Source organism: Mus caroli, chromosome 11 (assembly GCF_900094665.2).
Source record: "Mus caroli chromosome 11, CAROLI_EIJ_v1.1, whole genome shotgun sequence".
NCBI lineage: Eukaryota > Metazoa > Chordata > Mammalia > Rodentia > Muridae > Mus > Mus caroli.
The window spans coordinates 41270058-41291854 of record NC_034580.1 but is presented as its reverse complement, the minus strand read 5'-3'; the positions used below and the strand labels follow the sequence as shown (position 1 = coordinate 41291854).

Here is a 21797-nt window from a genome sequence, read left to right as displayed (position 1 = left end):
TCTTCTTCTTCTTCTTCTTCTTCTTCTTCTTCTTCTTCTTCTTCTTCTTCTTCTTCTTCTTCTTCTTCTTCTTTTTCTTTTTTTGAGACAGGGTTTCTCTGTGTAGCCCTGGCTGTCCTGGAACTCACTCTGTAGACCTGGCTGGCCTCGAACTCAGAAATCTACCTGCCTCTGCCTCCCAAGTGCTGGGATTAAAGGTGTGCGCCACCACACCCAGCCTTAGACCATTTCTATGGTGATAGCAAATGACATGCATGACAGTGATGCCTGCATTTACATGACTAGGTCCATAGTCATAGGTGGGATGCTATTATTCTGAGAGCCGGGCATCACTCCTCCGGAGCCCACACTTCTCAGTCTCTGTCTCTGCCTCTTGGTTTCTGAGTGAGGTTAGGGAGGGACTCACATGGTTGTGGCCACACTTGGTCCCAGTCATCACCAGCCCTGGATCCAGCATGTCACCTTCCCCTTCCTCCTCCTCAGGACCCCGGTAGACGTGGGTGCCCCGACAGTGGATCCGCCTCCCGTTCAAGGTGATGGTGGTGTCAATAGATACTGCATTGGATTCCAGGGGCCGGGCCTGGGTGCTCTGGCATTGAATCTTCCCACACTTGGCATCCCTGGGCCGGGAAAGAAGACAGGATCAGAGGCTGGGGAAGAGCGGGGACATTGGAGAGCTTCAGTCTGAGCCAAGTCAGCAGGCTTCGGTGGAGCAGGGCAAAGGACCAGAGAGTGGGCTGGAACCCAGCAGTAGAGACCTAAGGTAGACTCAGACCCAGAAAAGGGGCAGGTTCCTTGTGTCTCAGCAGACCTAAGCCAAGAGCTCAACTTAGGATATCCTAACCACAAGGACACCTGAATGACATGAATAATTGGTCATCTTTGTCCCAAAACCATTCCCCAGGCACTCCAAACTAGGAGCTGGGTCTCCCTCTGCCTCCCCATTCTTCATTGTTCCCAAGGTTGAGCATTTTCAATCCCTGTCAATCTTCCCTCCTACACAGCTTCCCTGACTTACATTCTTACCCCCCCCCTTTTTAAGACTTATTTATAATTATATGTAAGTACACTGTAACTGTCTTTAGACACATCAGAAGAGGGCGTCAGATCTCATTACAGATGGTTGTGAGCCACCATGTGGTTGCTGGGATTTAACTTCAAAAGAGCAGTCAGTGCTCTTACCTGCTGAGCCATCTCACCAGCCCGTGTGTGTATGTATGTATGTGTATATATATATATATATATATATATATATATATATTACTCCCTTTCTATCCTGGCCTATATGACACAGAGTCCCCTCACTGCAGCATCCATGGGAGGGGTCCAGATCATCCAGCGATGCCTTTATATCTCTCAGGATCTAGTTCCTGCTTTCCTCTGCCCAGGCTCATTTTTCTTGCCACCCCCACCCATGTCTTCCCACAAATTTTGGCTTACTCTCTATCAGCTCTTCAATTGCTCCTTTTTCTCTACTATCTCAGCCTAAAACACTGTTTTACACACTAGTGCGACTCCTCCCCCATTCATTTAGATGGCTGCTCTAGAACTCCAGGCCGTTAACTGTTACACCAGTTAACCACATTGCTCTAGACATTCAATTCAGCACCTTGCATGTGGTGAATCTGAAACAGTAGTGGGCAGAGGAGCGAGTGGGTGGCTGGAATGAATGAATCAGAGCTAGCTCTCAGGAACAGGCATAACTTTAGCACTCTGCAAAAATGATCCAAAGAGCCGTCTGGGATCCACAACGTATAGATGCTGGAACATTGTCATCTCAGATCAGTCATCTCCTGCCCCACTTTAAAAACAAAGACGGGATTTCTATATGTAACAATCCTGGCTGTTCTGAAACTTGCTTTGTAGACCAGGCTGGTCCCAAAATGACAGAGATCCACATGAACACCTGCCTCTGACTCCCCGGTGCCGGGATAAAGGCATGTCCAGCTACTCTGTCCTGCACTTAAGAGAGTCTCCAAAGCAACCATGATCAGCTTCCTAGGAAGCAATACTGCCCACTCCTCTTTTTCACTTCCTTAGACCCAACTGAACAACGATAGCATCACCAAGCGACAGGTAGAGAACAGAGAGAGGCTTAAACTGGTGTGTTTAAAAGCCAATGGTAGGCTATCCACACCAAGTCAGGTGGGAAATGAAGAGGTCAGAGTGGGGATCGCTTGGTCACTCTTCCTCCCACCTGGTCAGAGCTGTGGTCCTCACCTGGGGCTGCACTTCCTGTATTGGCCATTCAAGCCCTTGCCACAGTTTCCATAGGTGTCACCAGCAGCATTCACCCTCTCAAAGCAAAGATCGAGGGCAGGCCGGGCTCCTAGGTATGCAAGAAACATCTGTCAGTGCATAAGCCCACCAGAGGCTCCCCATGACAGAGCCAGCTAGCCTTGGGCAACGGCATGACACATCCACCATTCATCAAGGCCAATTCAGAGAAAATATTTTTTCGGCTGGTTTTTAACCCTTCATTGAAGATTTGTATCTATGGCAGCTGCATGCTAAGCCTGCTGGCTAATGAAGAAGAGCTGTCCTATTTCTGGACTGTGAAAGATTAGTAATTCATGCCCCAAACATTAAAAGAGCTAAAATAGATCTTTGAAGTTTTCCCTTCACATCCACCTTGTTTTCCCTCTCCTATATCATAGAAAAGCAACAATCTTTAACAGTGTGTCTTTTAGAGAAAAAAAATGTCTTCTCTATCTTTTGCATCCCTTAGATTTGATCTTGGGGCATCTTCTTGAAAGAACACAGTAAAGGATGGAAGCATTGTCTCTTCTCTTTCTGTTCTGCACTTTGGGGTTTTAGTTTGTTATATACAGAATTCAGCCTCAGGGCATTCAGTTGTCTGTCTTAAAGATGCTGCTGCTACAGTTTGCAACAGTGTAACAACATCTTACAAAACATCTTTACATCCATAAGCAAATACAACTGGAGGTTGTTTCTAAGTAGTGTAATGGCCAGCTTCTGAAAACGGAGGCAGATGGAATCCCACACCTGAATGGGGCTCAAAAAAACAAACAAACTGGCAACACTAAAGAGATTCTGAATGTGCAATGACCCAAAACTAACTGAAAACAGAATGTGTCATGAATTCAGAGCTCACCCATGCCGAGTGTCATGTGACTTTACTACAGCTTGGCTTTCAACACAGCTGCACACTGCACACAACAAATGAATGCTACTGAAAGGAGCTCAGGCTTGAGGCTACTTTATATTATGACTGGTTATATTTTTGTTGTATGTATGTTGTCTCTTATGCAATGGATTCATTAAAGAAAACAAAAAATGTTTTCCCTACTGTCATTCCTCAGCAGATAAACTTCAGATTAATGTTAATATTATGTTAGAAAGTTTGACTTATAAAATTGCTGTTTGCGTTCCTGACTTCAGTGCCATTAAAACAAACAAAACAACAACAACAACAACAACCAAACACTAGCTGAGCGTGGTGCCTGCCTTTAATCCTAGCACTAGAGAGGAAGAGGCAGGTAGATCTCTAGGAGTTGCAAGCCAGCCTGGATTACGTATTAAGTTTCAGGCAAGCAGGCCACACACACCGAGTCCCTGTCTCAAGAAATAAAGATAAAAATCACTGAACGAATCATGATTTGGTGTCAGATTAGAATTTCCAACCATTTCTGGTAAGGCCCTAAACAGACTTCTGTCACTTTTACACCACATATCGATGCGGGTTAGCGTTCCCATCCCTGACAACTATAAAATCAGCCAACTCTGAAAACTGTTTCCGGCCCTCTATGTCCTGCACTTTCAACCATTTAGCCAAGACTTAATTCTTTATGTAAAAAAAAAAAAGCAAACAAGCACACCGATTTGTCAAAGTATACATTTGCTTTGGTAAAATTATATATGAAAGATTATTTTAAAATAAATTTCCTTGTGATTTATTATCAATAAATGTTTGCTGTATATACCTACTTTTATATACTCACAAACTGTTCCATGCCATGTAAAAACTTCTCAGGAAAAAAAAAAGGTAAGTGGAAAAAAATTTAAGCCTAATGTAATTAATGGAACTGGTAAATACATTAAAATTTTTGCTATCTCTAAAATACTTTCTACAGCGGGTCTTTCCTATCTGTTTCCTTATACTCTGTACTGGCTGGTTTTGTGTGTCAAAACCACATGCTGGAGTTATCACAGAGAAAGGAGTCTCCCTTGAGGAAATGCCTCCATGAGATCCAGCTGAAAGACATTTTCTAAAGTAATGATCAAGGATGGGAGGGCCCATTGTGGGTGGTGCCATCCCTGGGCTGGTGGTCCTGGGTTCTATAAGGAAGCAGGCTGAGCAAGTCAGGGGAAGCAAGCCAATAAGAAATATCCCTCCATGTCCTCTGCATCAGCTCCTGCCTCCAGGTTCCTGCCCTGTGTGAGTTCATGTCCTGACTTCCTTTGGTGATGAACAGCAATATGGAAGTGTAAGCTGAATAAACCCTTTCCTCCCCAACTTGCTTCTTGGTCATGATGTTTTGTGCAGTATTACAAACCCTGACTAAGACATACCCTCCACGCTAACATATTAGGATGGTTGTTGTTATTACTATATCACTGCTGTCTTTGCGATCTGATCCATGAAAAAACTCCACTTGATGGTAGTTTCAATTTGCTTTCCCTCAATATGACCGAAGCTAAACATTTTTTGTAGCTTAAGGGTCTTTTTCATTTTCTTTTATTCTCCATTTCTGCTTCATTGGTGTGTTGGGGAGGGAGTACTGTTATCTCTCTGCCCAGTGTTAGAACTAAAAGCTTCAAGGGAGTATGAGAAATACTGTCACTCTTGAGCTAAGAGCATGAGATGTGGTATTTGAAGGCATTCTAGGCCAAGCTAAGTGGCCAGCAGGGAGACAGGCTCAGAGGTGATGGACGGAAGAGACCATGCTCTCCATCCAGGAGGGTTCTTACCAGGTCCCCACAGCTGCTGGCACTGTTCCTGGTAAGTGAGGCACATGCCGTTGTAGCAGTAGGCCTGGCCACCCTCACAGGGGGTGCCATCCATCTGATAATAGTTGGTGGGGCAGTGGGGAGACTTGCCGGTGCAGAACTCGGGGAGGTCACATTGCCGCACCTGCTCCCGACACTGGGTTCCAGGAGCCACCAGCTAGGTAGAGGAATGAGAAGAGTAGAGTAGTCATTTCGTCCCTGCCCCCACCCTTTCAGCCAAGAGCTCATGAACATCCTATCTGTGGAAAACAGTTTCGACGACCTTGTTATCACCGTGCTTATCACACGACTTCAATGAGCTCAAGCCATGGTCGGCCTTCGCATAAACAGTGATTGAGTTCCTTCAAAGTTGTACCCACGTGGACGAACTCAACAGAATTCCTTCCCACAGCAGTTGAGAAATAACGTTTATGTAACAATCTATAGTTTTCTCTCTGCCATTACAACCATCTTTCACTTCAGTGTCACTAGGACTTTATTAGTTTGCATGACAGTCTTATATAACTAAAGGAGCAAGACACAATATATCCAAAGTCATGTGGTATGTGGCAGGCCAGTTTCCTGATAAGGGTACATGCCTACATGCATACATGCATATACCCACACACAGAAAATTGGCATTCATGTAGATTTTCAATTTACAACATTATTGCTTCGTTCGTGTAAGTTTTTAATTTACAACTTCTTGTTTTATTCTTGAAACTAGCCTCAAACACATTATTTAACACAGACTGGCCTTGAACGAACTCAGGGCAATCCTCCTGGCTAAGCCTCTGGAATAGCAGAACTGTAGACATGTCTCACTACATCCAGCTTGTGGCTCCAAACAGCACACCCTCAGTGTTATGCAGAGCATGGGACTGAGTGTTATCCAAATACTTCTCTCATCTGCCCCTCACATGGTCCATGAAACTGATATAGCTACTTTATATCAGCATTCCTGATACTCGTGTGGGTGTGTAGACAGAGCTGAGACTCCGGCAGTTAAAAAATTCCCCAAGTTCACACAGGTAGGGCTTGAAGTCAAGGAGTCCAAGGCTCAGTCTGAAATCCTGGAGTTGAGTAAAAGGTCACTCCGTGCTTATTCTCCAGCCTTGGTCTGAGACTTGAAGGACTCAACTCAGCATAGCCTCCCTGGGGGCTTCCATGTCAAAACAAAAGGTGTCCAAGTTCTCCTGAGCCAGGCAAGGACACTATGGCTCAGAGGTAGGCCCTCCCCTGATTCCAGGTGACCATGCCACCCAACAGCTCTTCTGGGGAAATACCCCAGCAGGCCCCTCTGCTGGCCATTCTTAGGCTGAAGGGCTCACTGAGGGAATGAATGAAGGCCAATCACGGCAAGGATGAGCAGGGCCAGCGGCAGATGCAGAAGCCTCGGTACATGTATGCGCTTAACCAGTTCTAGAGAACTGACCTTTGGTTCTTGTTTACCCAAGATTCCAGATTCCCGCCCTCTCTCTGGCTGCTAAGAGCAAGCATGCTCAGTAGGGTACTTGAACAACACGTGAACACTGTGTGCGCTTGCCAAGCTGAGGGTGGGGCAGGCCACAGCTCCATTCTCAAACTTCTCTAGTACTCAGAGTTTCAGGTTAACAACTCAAAAGTTCAAATATCATAGTAGTGTGTGCATCTAACAAATCTATATGAATATGATAGATGTGTATAATTATAAAAATATGTACTACATAACCTTTAATAAGGCTCAGGATAAGCTTTATAACCAAAAATATTAATATATGGCATATTATGATGAAATAAAGTTATTTTAGGTAATCTTTTTATAAAAACTATAATTAGTCTGATATCCATTTAGGTCAGATTTTATCACCAAATCTGTTAATTTTTTTATTTATATATTTTGGGACTTCCTGACTTGTCAGACTTGGATTAAGAAGTTCTCAAGCTGGGCGTGGTGGCGCACGTCTTTAATCCCAGCACTCGGGAGGCAGAGGCAGGCAAATTTCTGAGATCGAGGCCAGCCTGGTCTACAAAGTGAGTTCCAGGACAGCCAGGGATACACAGAGAAACCCTGTCTCGAAACCTCACCCCCCAAAAAAGAAGTTCTCAAATTCAGTGCTATATGGCTATTAATGGTAATAGATTATTTTCCACATTGATATTAAGAATGCATGCTTCAGAGTCAGGGAGAACTGGGTTCAGGTCCTGACATCACCCATCTCCTAATGACCCATTTTCCTCACCTTAAAACAGAGGCAGTAATGTGTACCCCTTGGGGCTGTGGTGAAGACTGAGTCGGTTAGCATATCAAATTCCCATCCTGATGCCTGACATCCACCAAGATGGCCATTTATGTTCATCAGAATCAGGGTTTGCTTTTTCATGTGTTCAAGAAAAATGAAGTCTCACTGGGCCTGGTGGCTTACGATCTCTCCTGGGAGATGATGTCAGCACTTGCCTGGACTCCAGAGCAAGTTCAAAGCCACCCTGAGCAATTTAGTGAGGTCTTGTCTCAAACTAAAAGAATATATATACATATACATATATACATACACATATATATACACACATACATATAAAATCAAAATAAAGATATATATACATATATCTACAAATGCACATATATATGTATGTATATAGCCCTATAAGATATATCATCTATTTAAATAAAAAGATATATACACAGTTATATGTGTGTATATCTTTTTTATTTTGATTTTATACGTACATACATATGTACATCTTTTTATTTATATATCTGCTTATACATTTATATATATTAGTGACATATTTATATATTCATATCTTAATATAGGATATATATGTGTATATGTATTTACATGTATATGGGGTGATTTGAGCATAATGAGGCCCAGGATAGAAAATTGGTAGGCTTAGTTAAAGGGACATTCTCAGTTCCAAATATCTAACATCCACCCACCCTTTCTCCCTTCTCTTCCTCCCAGTGATGGGGTTGAATCCAGAGCCCTGAGCATGAAAGCATGGATTCTTACCACAAGTGGTCAGTGATAAGAACCACCCTCCCTGGCCCTGTGTCTAAAATTTTTGATGCAGGCTGAAACCCAGCCGCCACCCACTAGGTTGTCACCTCAAAGCCTGAGACAGAGGAAAGGAGACACTTACCTTGCACTGGTGGCAGCAGGAACCATGGGCACACTCTGCCCCTTCCTTCAGAGTGCAATTGGAGGCATTGCAGCAAGGGTTCTTACATTCCTACAAAGGCAGCAGAAGGGCAAGAGTCAGAGCCCAGCAGGGGGCGCCCTTGCCACCTCAATTCCCCGGCCTGCCTGGCACTCTCTGCTTCCTGTTCCCTAGAAGACCTCACTAGAGCATCACTTGCAGTTCTTTACTAAGGTAATGAGTATCTGTAAGAGAGAAGACACAAGCAAGTGCTTCATACTCAGAGATACCACAATGTAAATGAGACTACGTGGTGATTAGAGTAGGTATTATCCCGTACTTATGTGGTCATACTGAGCTTGCAAAATCTACCATGCCCATCGTCCTTCAAAGGACTCTCCCTATGCTGAAAGGCCAGGGCTGATCCTTGCTTTTAGTTCATGGTTCTTGGTCTTTCACTAGTTCTTTTATTCTGAAAGTTACAGGGTTAGAGGTTTTTTTTTTTTTTTAAAGATTTATTTATTTATTATATGTAAGTACACTGTAGTAGCTGTCTTCAGACACTCCAGAAGAGGGAGTCAGATTTCATTATGGATGGTTGTGAGCCACCATGTGGTTGCTGGGATTTGAACTCCTGACCTTCGGAAGAGCAGTCGGGTGCTCTTACCCACTGAGCCATCTCACCAGCCCCCTGGTTAGAGTTTTAAAAGAAGGTCACAAGATGGCTCAGTGGGTAAAGGCACTTGGTGCCAAGCCTGACAGCCCGAGTTTGGTCTCTGAATGCCAGGTGGTGAAGTTGGAAAGGGGGAACATACGCACACATGCACGCACACAAACACACATGAAATAAGTGCAAAATAAAAACAAAAGGACATCTCGACATGGAGAGTACATGGCTACCTCAGTCTCATAGCTACACACTGCTTACAGTTCACTAACTGTCAAGCATGGGTTAACTTTCTCATCCTTCAAAAAATAGACACGAAACAATATAGTTCTGCTTTCCTTCTTCTTCTTCTTCTTCTTCAGAAAAACATCCTTCTAATAAAGATGACAGAGCTAGGGTGTGTGCTCTCCATACTCGCTCTGAAGCCCTGATAGGAGGAGAGGCCTATCCACCAAGAGTTCTGCTTCTCTTTTTCTTGGCAGCTCTCCCCTAACCTGACAGTACTTCCAACACTCCCTTCGAATCTTCTCTTCTCCGGGCTGGACAGCACGAGCTTGGGTTAGGGCTCACCAGGCTCATGGTCATGAGCTCATCCAGCTGTGTGGCCTCCAGAAATAAATTCAGTGCAGCTGGAGGGCCCAAGACGCCATCTGGGGCTCCTCTGGGGAGGAGGAGAGAGAGCTACGTGCCCTGGGATCATGGTCTGTGGCTAGAGCAGCTGCTCAAAGGGGCTCCACCCTGATCCTGGATAGGACTGTCCTGACCACAGCTGCAGAGGCCATCGAAATGGTCCACCTGGCAGACTCGCTGTCTGCCTCTGACACACAGAGGGCCTTCGGTAGTCATGTGTAAGAAGTGCTGGCAACTGGGAAATCATCTGTCCCTTTGTCCTTTCCATAGGAAGTTATCGACCACATTGTCCTTTAGATGGGAACTTATCTGTCACATTGTGCTTTCAAATGTCCTTAAGCTCTGAAGACAATGCAGATTTGTCCCTCCCTCTAGTATGGTCCTGACACTTACCTCTTCGTCTCCACAGTCACATTCTTCACCGTCTTCCAGGTACCCATTGCCACACCTCCGGCCTCCGTACAGCGTCCTAGTATCCGGCATGTTGGAGAGACACATCCCTCCTCCTGTCTGCAGATACCTGTCCAGCTCCTTCCTGTTACACCAACTGAACACTTTGGGGAAAGGGTGCCTGACAGAGAAGAAGGAGGCGTTAGCGGAGCTGAAGCACACCAACAGCTTGCTGCCCTGCCTGCCACTCAAGAGGCTTAGTTCACTTGGATGAAAACCCTACACCTGCCCTCTGCCTCACCAGGACATTCATCAGTACACCAACTTAGAATTCTTTCACCCCGAACCATGAGATGATGAATAGGCCACACCGTTATGTTTTCCTTAAAAATGAAAAAGGCAGTTGAGAAACAGAACAGTCATTTCTGTCTTTTCCGTGAGGGAGCTGAGGTAGGTAAAGGGTGAGAGGTACATTAAGACAGGTTTCCCACCAACCAAAGAGTACACATGGAGGGACCCATGGCTCCAGCCGCATATGTAGCAGAGGATGGCCTTGTGGGACATCAATGAGAGGAGAGGCCCTTGGTCCTGTGAAGGCTCGATGCCCCAGTGTAGGAGAATGCCAAGACAGGGAAGCAGGAGTGGGTGGGTTGGTGAGCAGGGGTGGGGGTGGGGGAATGAGATGGGGGTGGGTTTCGGAGGGGAAATGAGGAAAGAGGATAACATTTGAAATTTAAATAAAGAAAATATCTAATTAAAAAAAAGACAGGTTTCCATACTGAAAGCTGAACAGTACATCAGATAGGTATTTATCTTCTCATGACAAAAAACAGAACCAGAAAGCCCAAGACCACAGATTTAATTCACTCATGGGCTGATCTCTGTTTTCATAGCCAACTCTACCGCCCAACACACAAATGTGTGGGCTTTATCATAGGCGTATGTACGAAAGCTCCACAGTCGCCTGCTCCTATGGAAACGAATCAAAAGTGCAGCCGGTTCCTTATTTGTAGCTGCCAGCCCTGGTTTTGGTTACCCCTAGTCAACAGAGATCTGAAACTCTTGAGTTGAAACATTGAAAATGGACCAATCTATTTTTATTATCATCATCACTATTTCAAATGTTCTAGCTTATTATGAGTTGGTGTTTTTAACCTCTGACTGTGCCTGCTTTATACATTAAACTCATCAGAGATCACAGATGTATGTAGGAAAACCACAGAGAAACACAGCACAAGATGTAGATATGGGAAAACTGCTATGTCACAACATGGGTCTGTAAAGAGACCCTGGTAAGGCCCTGCACTTAAGTCTCTAAAACAACGAAAGGTTAAACATTGAGGGCTTCCTTCAGTAGTACAGTAGGTCCCCAAGGACTTTGCTACTAGCCATTCAGCTACGACAGTGTGTGAATAACTTAAAAACAGCTAGAGTAATCATTAATTTAGCTGTCGTCCATTTGTCTACACACACTCTATTGGGATTGGCTGAGAAAGGGGTGGGCTTAGCCATGAACTCAAACTCAAAAGTTATGCCCGTGAAGTCATATCCCGCATGTCACTGCCATCCTTTGGAGTCATGGTAGTCAGGAAGTAGCGAGCAAGCACTAGCACTATGAACGAGAAGGCTGCATTGAACCACCATTCTCTAGGAAGCATAGCAAACCTTAGTGGTTTGGAATGAAGGGATGTAATAAGGATCCTCCTACATTGCCTTCCAGGGAGTGGCTCAAGTCCTGAAGAATGGCATGATGTATGCGTTCAGGAACAAGAGAACCCTCTTCCAAAAACTCTGGTCTAGACAATCCTTGTAAGGGTTGGAGTCTCAGTACCTTTGTTTCATGGAATTCCTTAAGAGTGACTGGATGGCCCCTTCTCCTTTTATTCTATAAACTACAAAGCTCCCGAAGAGGCAAGACCAAGGGTTGTGGTTGAACTGGGCATATGGGTGTGGTAGCACATACTTAAAGCCCCAAAGACTTTAGAAGCTGACGTGGAGGGTTGCTTAAATTCACAAGTTCAAGACTTGACTGAGCAAGACTCTCACAGGTGATGTCAAAAACAAAAACAAAACAAACAAAACATGTCGAAGCCAATTTTAGAGCTGAAAATTACAAACTATTCGTCAATTGAGATCACCTGCTCTCTGAGGAACTTAGCGTCCCACAACACATCTGCTCGCTTCTGTTTCGTCTAAACATCATTTAAACTGCTGTCATCCACAGCTTGAAAGTTTCCCTGGGGCCGTCTAGGAGGACTGCTTGGGTCAGGCTGACCCTGCACCTCTCACCCCACTCTTCTCCCCACCCGCACCCTTCAGGTTGACTCACCCGGTGGCGGCGGCCATGATGCAGCCGCCATCGGCTGCGCTGGCAGAACAGCAGTGTGCAGAATCATGGCTCATGCCAAAGTTGTGGCCAATCTCATGGGCCACGGTGGAGGCTACACCGATGGCATTCTCGGAGTGGTCCTGTTCAGAGAATTTCAAATTCGAGGTCAGGGGGTTCTTTCTGCTTTGCATGTCTTTTCCTTTCCTTTCCTTTCCTTTCCTTTCCTTTCCTTTCCTTTCCTTTCCCTCTTTCCTTTCTTTCCTTTCTTTCTTTCTTTCTTTCTTTCTTTCTTTCTTTCTTTCTTTCTTTCTTTCTTTCCTTTTCTTTCTTTTCTTTTTTTGCTTTATTTCTGAGTAGCCCTGGCTATTCTGGAACTCAGTCTGTAGACCAGGCTGACCTCAAACTCAGAGATCCACCTGTTTCTGCCTCCTGAGTGCTGGGATTAAAGGCGTGTGCCACCACCACCTGGCCTGCATGACTTTTTCTTATCTGAGCCTGACAGTGCTCCATTGATCTCCCCTAATACAGAGCATATTGGCTCTTCATACCTTGCTTATATGTATAAGAAGTCTAAAGCCACTTGTCTTCATTTGAAAAGCAAATGCTCAAAACACTGTTACCTGTGTTCTTAAAAGATGCAGACTACAAATGACCTGTGGATGCATTTTTTGGATATCACCTTGAGTTGAGCAACAGAGACACTTGACTCACTGCTTTCTGAGAGCACCCCTTCAGAAAGGGCCACCCCAGACAAAACTGGTACAGTGTGTGATCTTCATCAGCAGAACAAATAGGGCTGGTACGGCGATGTAAACCTAGAGTCCCAGCCAACTGAGAGGCTGAAGCAGGAGGGTCGTTTGAGCCCAGATGTTTGAGACTACCCTGGGCAACATAGTGAGACCCATTCCCCAAAACCAAACAGTGGAACAAAAGCAGCAAAATGGATGTTTATACCAGGCATGGTTGCGCATGCCTTTAATACTAGCACTCAGGAGGCAGAGATAGGAGGATCTCTGTTCGAGGCTAGCCTGGTCTATGGGTGAGTTCTGAGATAGTCAGTGCTTTGTAGTCTCCAAAAAAACAACAAAAAGTGTATATATATATATATATATTCCTTTTATTATCTCACTTAATGTTTATTCTTACCCTAAGATTATAAGCCATGATCTTTACAACTAAAGACACACATTAACTCCAAAGTCACATGGCTGCTCTTTGAAACCAATTTGACTCTAGAATCTGGGGTTTAACGTTCATGCTACCTTGTCAATAAAAATACATGATGGGTAGAGGGATAAAATAACAAATGAGCAGAGAGACGAGGCTTCCTTTATATCTCTTCCAGGTTAGAAGTGACAAGCCAAAATCCAGGGGCTAGGGATGTAGCTGTAGAGTACTGGCGTAGCATGTGTGAAGACTTGGGTTTGATCCCAACACCACATCGAACTTGGTATGTTAGCCAACACTTGTCCCAGCACTCAAGAGATGGAATCAGGAAGAACAGAACCGTAAGGTCATTTTCAGCTAGATAGCAAGCCGGAGGCCAGCCCGGTCTATACAACGAGTTCCAGGCCAGCAACAGCTTCATAGCCAAGCAAACAAAACCAGAAAAAAAAAAAAAAAAAAAAAAAAAACCCTACTCTTGCCAAGTCAGAATTTCAAAAGAGAGCAATTTCCTAACTGTGACTCTTGAGACAGGATCTCATTTCACAATGCAGCACCTAAGGACTCAAGACCCAGCTGAGAAACCCTCCCATCTCTGTTCTCTCCCCTGCCCTCAGCTCCCGCTCTGCCTCCCCCAGCCTGCTGTGGAATAATACATGACAGATCTGGAGATCCAGTTTTTACAATTGCTTACGAACAAACACAAAGAAAGATGAATGAAATTTTACCCCTGGCTACTATCCTTTGAACCTAAGAACTTAATCTGAAACATTTGCTCTCTTTAATGCTTTTTTCTTCTGTGACTATAAATATCAAATCGGCTTTTCAAAGCTGGCTTCCTCTCTTGGGAGCCATTGTCCCCTTACGCAACATCATTGTCTTGTCTGAGACCCACCATGCTAACTCCGCCAGACTGGTACACGGAGCACATGGCCATGAGGGGAGCCAGGCCAATGGTGGTGCCTTGGAAGGACCTGCCCCTGCAGGAAGAAAAAAGACATGTAATTCAGGTGGGGGCTGAGAGAACTGTTCCCCATGGGTAGGAGTGAATAGCTACCATGATGTTCACTGATCCCCTGACCTTCCCAGATTAGTCCCAAGAGGACAAGCCTGGTAACCCAGCCAACTGGATTTCTTTCAGGATACCACACCTCTCACCTCCTCTCACTTCCTCTCACAGTAGCAAAAAAAGGTCACTTTCCCCCTCAGAATGTGCCCAAAGTATCCAAAAGGAAAAAGGCAGGGCTTGAAAAGCTGTGCCCCATCCCTGATTCATAGTAAACGGCCAGACACAGGGGTCACAGGGAAGGGTGTGGTCTAGGCTGTGATGCCCAAGTGAATCATGTCTATTTCCACCAGTGGCCAGCAGCTCAGGTCTTACCATCAGTGACATGTTGTCTTGGGGGCAAAAGCAAGGATGCTGGACAGCAGCTGTGGGGCTGATGTGATCCGCACATCACACAAGGACCAAGAAAGTAGCTGAGTCCCTTTGGGAGCCTCACAAACTGCAGCTGGGTGCAGGGCTAAGCTGTTTCCATCTCTGCTCCAAAATGATGGCCCTAACCTGTCAACAGCCAGTTTCTTCCGGTTTAATCTATCCCTTCTCCATCTCATCCACCCAGAGTAGGCGAGGAGAGTAAATGGATGTTTAATAAATGTTTGCTTAATAAATTCAATATATGCCGATCTGAGTGTATGAAGCCCTGCTTGGCATTTCGGAGACTTGCACTTAGCTCTGGGGAAGCTTTAGTACTGTAAACAGATTCAAAGTGTCCAATGCAAAAGTTCAGGCCAAATGTTTCTGCAAAGGCTTTCTCAGTGAGTGGACAGTCCTCAAGTGACCACTGAGAGTCTAGCTAGGTTTTAGGGACAGGTAAATATTGGAAATCATAGTTACTATGAAAGGGTAAATCAAGGTATCAAGGATGAAATAATTACTGACTCAGCTATGTTAAAAATAAATAAATAAATACAAACAAGTAAAGGAGTTTATCATCTCTGTGCCTTGGTTGAACCACCCCAAACTACCCTAGAAGGCAACATTAATACACACCAATCGTCCTTAGGGGACTGTCACCTAGCACCCTGACCCCATCAGTCTTCCTTTCTTTCTGAGGCTGAGGCTGCTAGAAAGTCAACACAGAACTTGGCCAAATGTTTCAGTATTTCTTCTCACCAAGCACGAAGGTCCTACAGTCTACCATTTTGACCTTCCCAGGACTTCAGCCCTGAGACCCCCAGAGAATGGTGTGAAGGACCTGAGGACCCATCTCCTGTATCCTGCAGTGGGAGGTCAACTGATGGTGCTCAAGAACGCCTGTTTCAGGCTAGCAGCTGTGAACAAGAGTCATCCGCTCATTCCCCTAATATTCACTCCCAAGTGCCTCAGCTGCTCAGCTGATTACGGGCGAGGCTAATTGCCTCACGTGGAACTCAGCAGAGGACTGTTATCATTCTTAGGCTTTTTAACATGCTTTCACGGTGTGCTGAGTCTGAAAATGCCTGGTTATCTGGCCCAGGGAGCAAGGGGGTGGGGTCTTGCACAACCAACATTGGCCCCTGTGAAAGGAAGGGTGAACTTCGCACCCCTACGGCAGGCAGGGGTTCTGCAGCCAAAGCAGAAAAGAACCAGAAAAGGGCTGCTTACGTGATTAGCTGAGCATTGTCGTGGCTCTTCTGAGCAAGCAGCTTGCGTCTCCAACTAAGAAAGGACCAGAGGGTAGAGTAGGGATTCTCTGAAACTTCACACTTATCCCCATGCGTCCACACCTCCAAGCCGACAAGTGCAATCCGAATGTTCAGGGAGCGGTAAAACTGAAAAGACACCGAAAGGCCAGTTTCTCTCACCACCCGGCCTAGGAGCTCAGAGCACAGATGCTGAGATTGCTCTCTGGCTCTAGAAAGCGGGAAATTTGACCTTCAGAGGGATGCATTTTGGTGGTCAAGATACTGGAGAATCTTGGTTTAGAAAACAGAGGTTAAAAAAAAAAGTAGAGGGAACAACACCCTAACCATCAAGGGGCTCTTTGATGGACCTGACCAATGCTACTGTGTCAGTGTTGCATGTACATGTGACCTGTGTGTGCACATATCACACGTATGTGTGTCTTCTGTGTGCGTATATACACACACGAAGTCCCAAGGTCCATGTTGCTTCCCATGTTATTTTTTCAGACAGGGTCTCTCCTAAACCAGGAACTAACTGATTAAACCTGACTGGTTGGCCTGAGAGGCAGGGATGGCCTGTCTCTGTCCCCTGCCTCCCCAACCAGCCACATGGCTATAGGTTCATGACACCATGCCTGGCTTTTAGATGGGTGCTGGGACTTAGGTCCTTATGTACCCAGCGATACTTTACACACTGCGTCATCTCCCCAGCCCATGAGTGACAAAAATAAATAAATAAATAAAATAAACCACACACACACACACACAACACAGAAGCCACAAAAGGATTAGATCACCCCAATCTAAAAATGGTGGGTTCCTTCCCAGCTAAAATTAATAACTGGTGGTCCCGCTGTTCATCAAGCACTTGTCATGAAGAAGGAAGGATACTGAGGCTTAGAAGCGTTGAGACATTTGCCCAAAATCTCAGCAGAAACACTCTGGAGCCAAGATGAACCAGATTATATCCCCAGGGCCCTTGTGACCATCTGCTGCTGAAGAGCTGGGATCATATGTATATAATAATAAAGTACACACATACACACACACACGCACACACACACACATTCCCATCCTTCACTTGCCCCCAGGAAACTGCAGTCTAGATGGGCTTCTGGTTCTTTGCCACATCTATCATCACAGAATTTGCTTCACTCAGGAACTTTTTAAGGGAAGTCAACTTGGCTTTTCTTGCACTTCAGAGAAAACAGGGCCTGTGGATTGGGCCCCTGATTCAGCAAATGTGTAGAGTTCTTCCAGTTTTAGCTCTAAAATGTTCAGTCCAAATAAGTGGCTCAGCAAACTTAGGAGGAGCCCATGTACCTCACCCTAAATCGAGTGTGCCTGAGGGAAGTTGGGGGCTTGGAAGAATGACCATCCACAAGGCACAGGGTTTCCACCAACACCCGGGGTGTGCGGCTACCCTCTTTTCCCTCCACATCTTTGCTTTTTCTGTAGTTGTTATTGTTTATTTGTTTGATGTGTTTACTGACATACCACTTCCATTTCTCATCAGTGCTTAGAGGTAGGCTCTAATCACCCAGTGCAGGAAGAAAATTCTTAGAGCCAGCCAGTCAAGCCCTGCACCTCCCCTGCGTCGGTCTGGGACAATGGTTGCTACACAGGTGGCGGTAGGATCAGCTTCCTGTATCCCCAGGGAAAACACATTTTTCCAGATGTTGGGTGTTTGGTTACAGGATCACTGAGATGCTATTGCTGGTGAGTTAGGAGCTGGACACAGGACTCTACTGTGTCCCTAGAATCCTTCCCTCCAGGAAAGGCTAGTGTTTGGCTTTCACCTGTTACATACCAGTGGCCTCTTTCCACAGCTGTTGAGGGCAGAGAAAAAAAAAAATACAAGGCTGTGAACTTTTCATCTAGTAATTCCACAGCAACCAACTCTGCCTTTTAAGCCCTGAAAGTTTAATTTTTAACATTTGTTTGTTTGTTTATGGTTTTTAGAGACAAGGTTTCTCTGTATAGCCCTGGCTATTCTGGAAACTCACTTTGTAAACCAGGCTGGCCTTGAACTCAGAGACCTGCCTCTGCCTCCCCAGTGCTGGGATTAAAGGTATGTATCACCACCGCCCAGTTTGAAAGTTTCTAATTTCTATTTGTTATCAGATGAACCATCTCTCCAGCCCGAGATCTGGGATCCGTGAACCTCTAGCTGGCCAAGAAAGCCTTCAAAGTTCTACAGGTCCTGAAGTGGTTATCAGAGTCTCAAAGAGACAAGAGACCCCAGGGCTGGGACTGTCAGCCAGTGGAAAACATGCAACCTTAGTTCTACCCACCAGTACTGCCCCTTAAAAGGAGGCACATGACCAAAACACGTCAAAGCTTTGCTTGTGGAGAGGAGCTGCCATTGCAAAGTTATGTTCTCTGCCTTTTATGCTAGAACTTGCTTTCACATAGAATACTTCACGGTCTGAGAACACCCCATTAGTGCAGCTCAAACTTCTGTGAATTTCCTAAGTGCATGGTTTAAACAACCCTGACTGAAGAAGTATAGCTATTCGTAGTCTTCCTAGAAAGATCCCAATCCACTTCAACATCTAAGTCAAAGAATCCCTGGGCTTTCACCCGGAGGGAACACATCCCGATGCCTTTTAAACTGGGCTCTCCCTTGCCCAGTGTGCCTCAAAACCCACTTCATTTGTGAGAAAGGTCAGGGGGTCAGAGCCAGGCGCATGTCTGTTTCCAGCCATCTGCTTCCATGTGACTTTTACATGGGCAGGGGCACAAGATGTCATTTTTGAAACATGATTTCCATCAGAAAACTATAAACATAACTGAAAGCCACTGATTTAAGCCAGTGCTTGTAGTTTATAAATTAAAACAGAGAAAAAACAAAAGGCCCCAAACACTCACACAAACCAACAAAAGACAAAAACCCGACCCAAGAAGCTGAGTTCTTTGCCTCTGGTTGATAGCTCAGGGTCCCAAATCAGCAACAAGAGCTCAGGCGTGTGTGACTTCTTGCCCTGCAGACTGTCTGAGGTGCAGCAACCTCCCCCAGAAAGTACACACCTGGTCTCACCTTATCAACATAGTTGGCGATCTCCATGAGCTTGCGTTTGGTGGCATCCTGGTCATGCCGATTCTTCTGAAACTAAACAGGACAAACAGAACCAGGTGAGACAGACCTCTCCACAGCTCTCACCCAAGGGTCTTCCGTGTGCAGTCATTTTTCAGTAATAGCCCTTCCCATGGCTCTCAGCAGAAAGAACCTGAGTGAGAGCTATCTTGGCTACCTCCAACTCCCAGGGCAAGGCAGCAAACAGAGCAGATGTGATTATCTTCTTCCAGCCCCTTCAGGTAGTTATTTTCCTGCCTTTATATTACAATGCTTCCAGCTAGCTCACTGATCGATCAGAAGAGGGACTGGTCTCTTTGCTTTGCTCATCAACCCAATAGGAAGCCACCATCACACATCTTATAAGGCTTTCTCCTACATGTGGTCAGTTGTCACTGATCTAATGGTTGCTAAACTGCTCTATGGACAAGCTGTGGTGCTTAGCACAAAAGGGGCATACGGATGTCAGGTCTTGATGACACCCTACAAGAGCTTCAGTCACAGTGGAGGGAGAGCCAGAAATAACCATAACAACACATCCTCTACTTAAGAAAGAAGGACACAATTTAAAAGAGCTAAGAAGCTCACTGAGAACCTGCACAGACTAACTGCAGTAGGGGGCCATGCAAATGTCACATAGAGGGTGCTGCCAACAGGGCCATGTGGCATCAGCAACAGGTTTTGCCTTCCACACGGATTCCAAGAGGCAGTGCCTTCTTCGGCGAGAAAGATTCTTTGACTTCATCATCACTGTGAAATCAGACATCGCTAATGGAGCATAGGAGAGAAGAGTGTGCTGTACTTGATTAGAATGTCTGCCTAAAGTCCCATTAGGAGGCTTTGTATTACCACTTCTGTCTGAAAAGGACAGACCTCTTTCACCTTCAATAAGGAAGTAGGGAAATTGTCAGGATGGGAAGATGAAAAGATTTTAGAACTGTAACCTCCCCCTCCCCTAAATGATAGCCATGCCCTGTCTGCTGTCATTTTGACCAGAATCTGGATCGCTAGTGAATGTACTGTTAGGTGGGTATTCCGTATTCAAGCCGTCACAGGTTTCCTCCTCCAGCTCCTCCAGAATTACCCAAATGAGATGATGCCCTAGAGTATTGGTTTGGCAAGGGCTGACTCCCAGCTCTGGCACACCACTTCCTCTCTCTTGTATTGATTCCGCAACAGTCCTTGACTTCTTTGGAACCGACACTCACCAGAAAAGAACTCCATTGCTATCCTTATCTCCTACAGAGGTAAATTCTAGAATCCCGTTGCATAGACCTTTGCAAACTGTTTAATCCAGAAGTTTCTATTTATTACCAAGACCTCTCGACTTCTAAACTAGTCCTGTGGCAAGAGTCTTTCCACTTACTTAGTAAACATTTATGACTGCATTGGGGAGAGATTTCTGGCTTCCAAATATATTAATCCTATCCTCAAACAGTAAGGCCCAGTGAGGCCACCATAGTTGAAACCATAGTGTGTCATGTTTTCCAGAAGACTCTGAAGCAGGAGTTGGTAAGCTTATTCTACAGAGCGCTACTGAGTAAACACGATGAGGCTTGGTAGACCACATGATTGTAGACCACTGCTGCTCAGTTCTGCCTTGGTGGACCACAGCTGCTCAGTTCTCCTTGGTGGACCACAGCTGCTCAGTTCTGCCTTGGTGGAGCACAGCTGCTCAGTTCTGCCTTGGTGGAGCACAGCTACCCAGTTCTCCTTGGTGGCTTAGAAGCTTCCAGGATACCATAAATCAAATGCTCCAGAATAATACTCATAGGAACATGTGATAGGTTCACATGGGCTGTAGTTTACAACCTCCGGTCTTAAGAAATATGTGCTTCAGTGTTACCCTTTCTGAGGCAACCCTGGTCATATTACACGGTAGGCCAGCCTTTCCCAGATATCTTACATCCTGCTGGTACCACCAAAATCCTTTACAGCCTTATGTCTAAACCCATTCTTTCCCCTCCCCCAACGTAAGCCCCCCTCTTTGCTCCCATTGCATTCTATTTCACTTAATAAATGAGGGAACGTGCCAGGATCCACTCCTCCTCGCCTACAGAATGGATGGACATGCTGAGAATCATCCCAGAAGCTCCCACCTCGATCTTGGCCCAGGCAGAGAGCCACTACTTGCTTGCTTGCTTGCTTACTGCCGACAGCTCTCTCTAGATGCCAATAGCACAACCTCACTGCCCAGAGCTTGCTTTCCCACTCGAAGACCCCTCTGGCTGCTGCAAGTTCCGAGCCCAGAGATAGCGGCTGTGTATCAGCACCAGGTGATAAATCACAAATACTACATCCTTCCCTTGATTCATCTTCCTGCACACTCAGATTAATGACCAGGAATATATTTCTGCCAGCGGGTCTGGGCTGCAAATCTTGCCTGGCCTGTTCCAACCCCGACATGAATCATTCAAAGCCTACAGCTGAGAGATGTTCATGACCCTGAGAACTGAGAGATCCCTCACTCAGCAAGAGGTACGAGTCATGGGGGTGACTTGTAGCTAAGGGGGTGAGGATGCCTATGTGACTGACTGGTGCTTTTTATAGGGTACCTCACTCCCCTGCATCAGTAAGATCCTCTGGGTGGTCCCACAGCCATGATGGCACCTTCAAATAGAGCCTTTTCTTGCCTGGTTTGCTGGGAGTCTAGCTACCCAGCAACAGACCACTCCCCATCTCCTCCTCTCCTTCTTCTTTTTTTTTATTAATTTATTTTTTTATTAGGTATTTTCCTTGTTTACATTTTCAATGCTATCCCAAAAGTCCCCCATCCCCACCCCCCCAATCCCCTACCCACCCAC

General features: G+C 45.6%; 1 protein-coding gene across 2 annotated transcripts in view; it reads right to left on the bottom strand.

Moving 5' to 3' along the window:
- The window catches only part of Adam19 (ADAM metallopeptidase domain 19), an 89434-nt gene that overhangs the window by 8074 nt on the left and 59563 nt on the right, over positions 1 to 21797 (bottom strand). For both annotated transcript variants that reach the window (XM_021177258.2, XM_029483344.1), the window contains 9 exons: positions 18958 to 19029; positions 15898 to 16064; positions 14146 to 14230; positions 12087 to 12226; positions 9761 to 9938; positions 8074 to 8163; positions 4933 to 5128; positions 2221 to 2329; positions 407 to 620 (listed from right to left, as the gene is read on the bottom strand). In XM_021177258.2, coding sequence (XP_021032917.1) covers positions 407 to 620; positions 2221 to 2329; positions 4933 to 5128; positions 8074 to 8163; positions 9761 to 9938; positions 12087 to 12226; positions 14146 to 14230; positions 15898 to 16064; positions 18958 to 19029 — 1251 coding nt within the window. The remainder of the gene's footprint in view (positions 1 to 406; positions 621 to 2220; positions 2330 to 4932; positions 5129 to 8073; positions 8164 to 9760; positions 9939 to 12086; positions 12227 to 14145; positions 14231 to 15897; positions 16065 to 18957; positions 19030 to 21797) is intronic.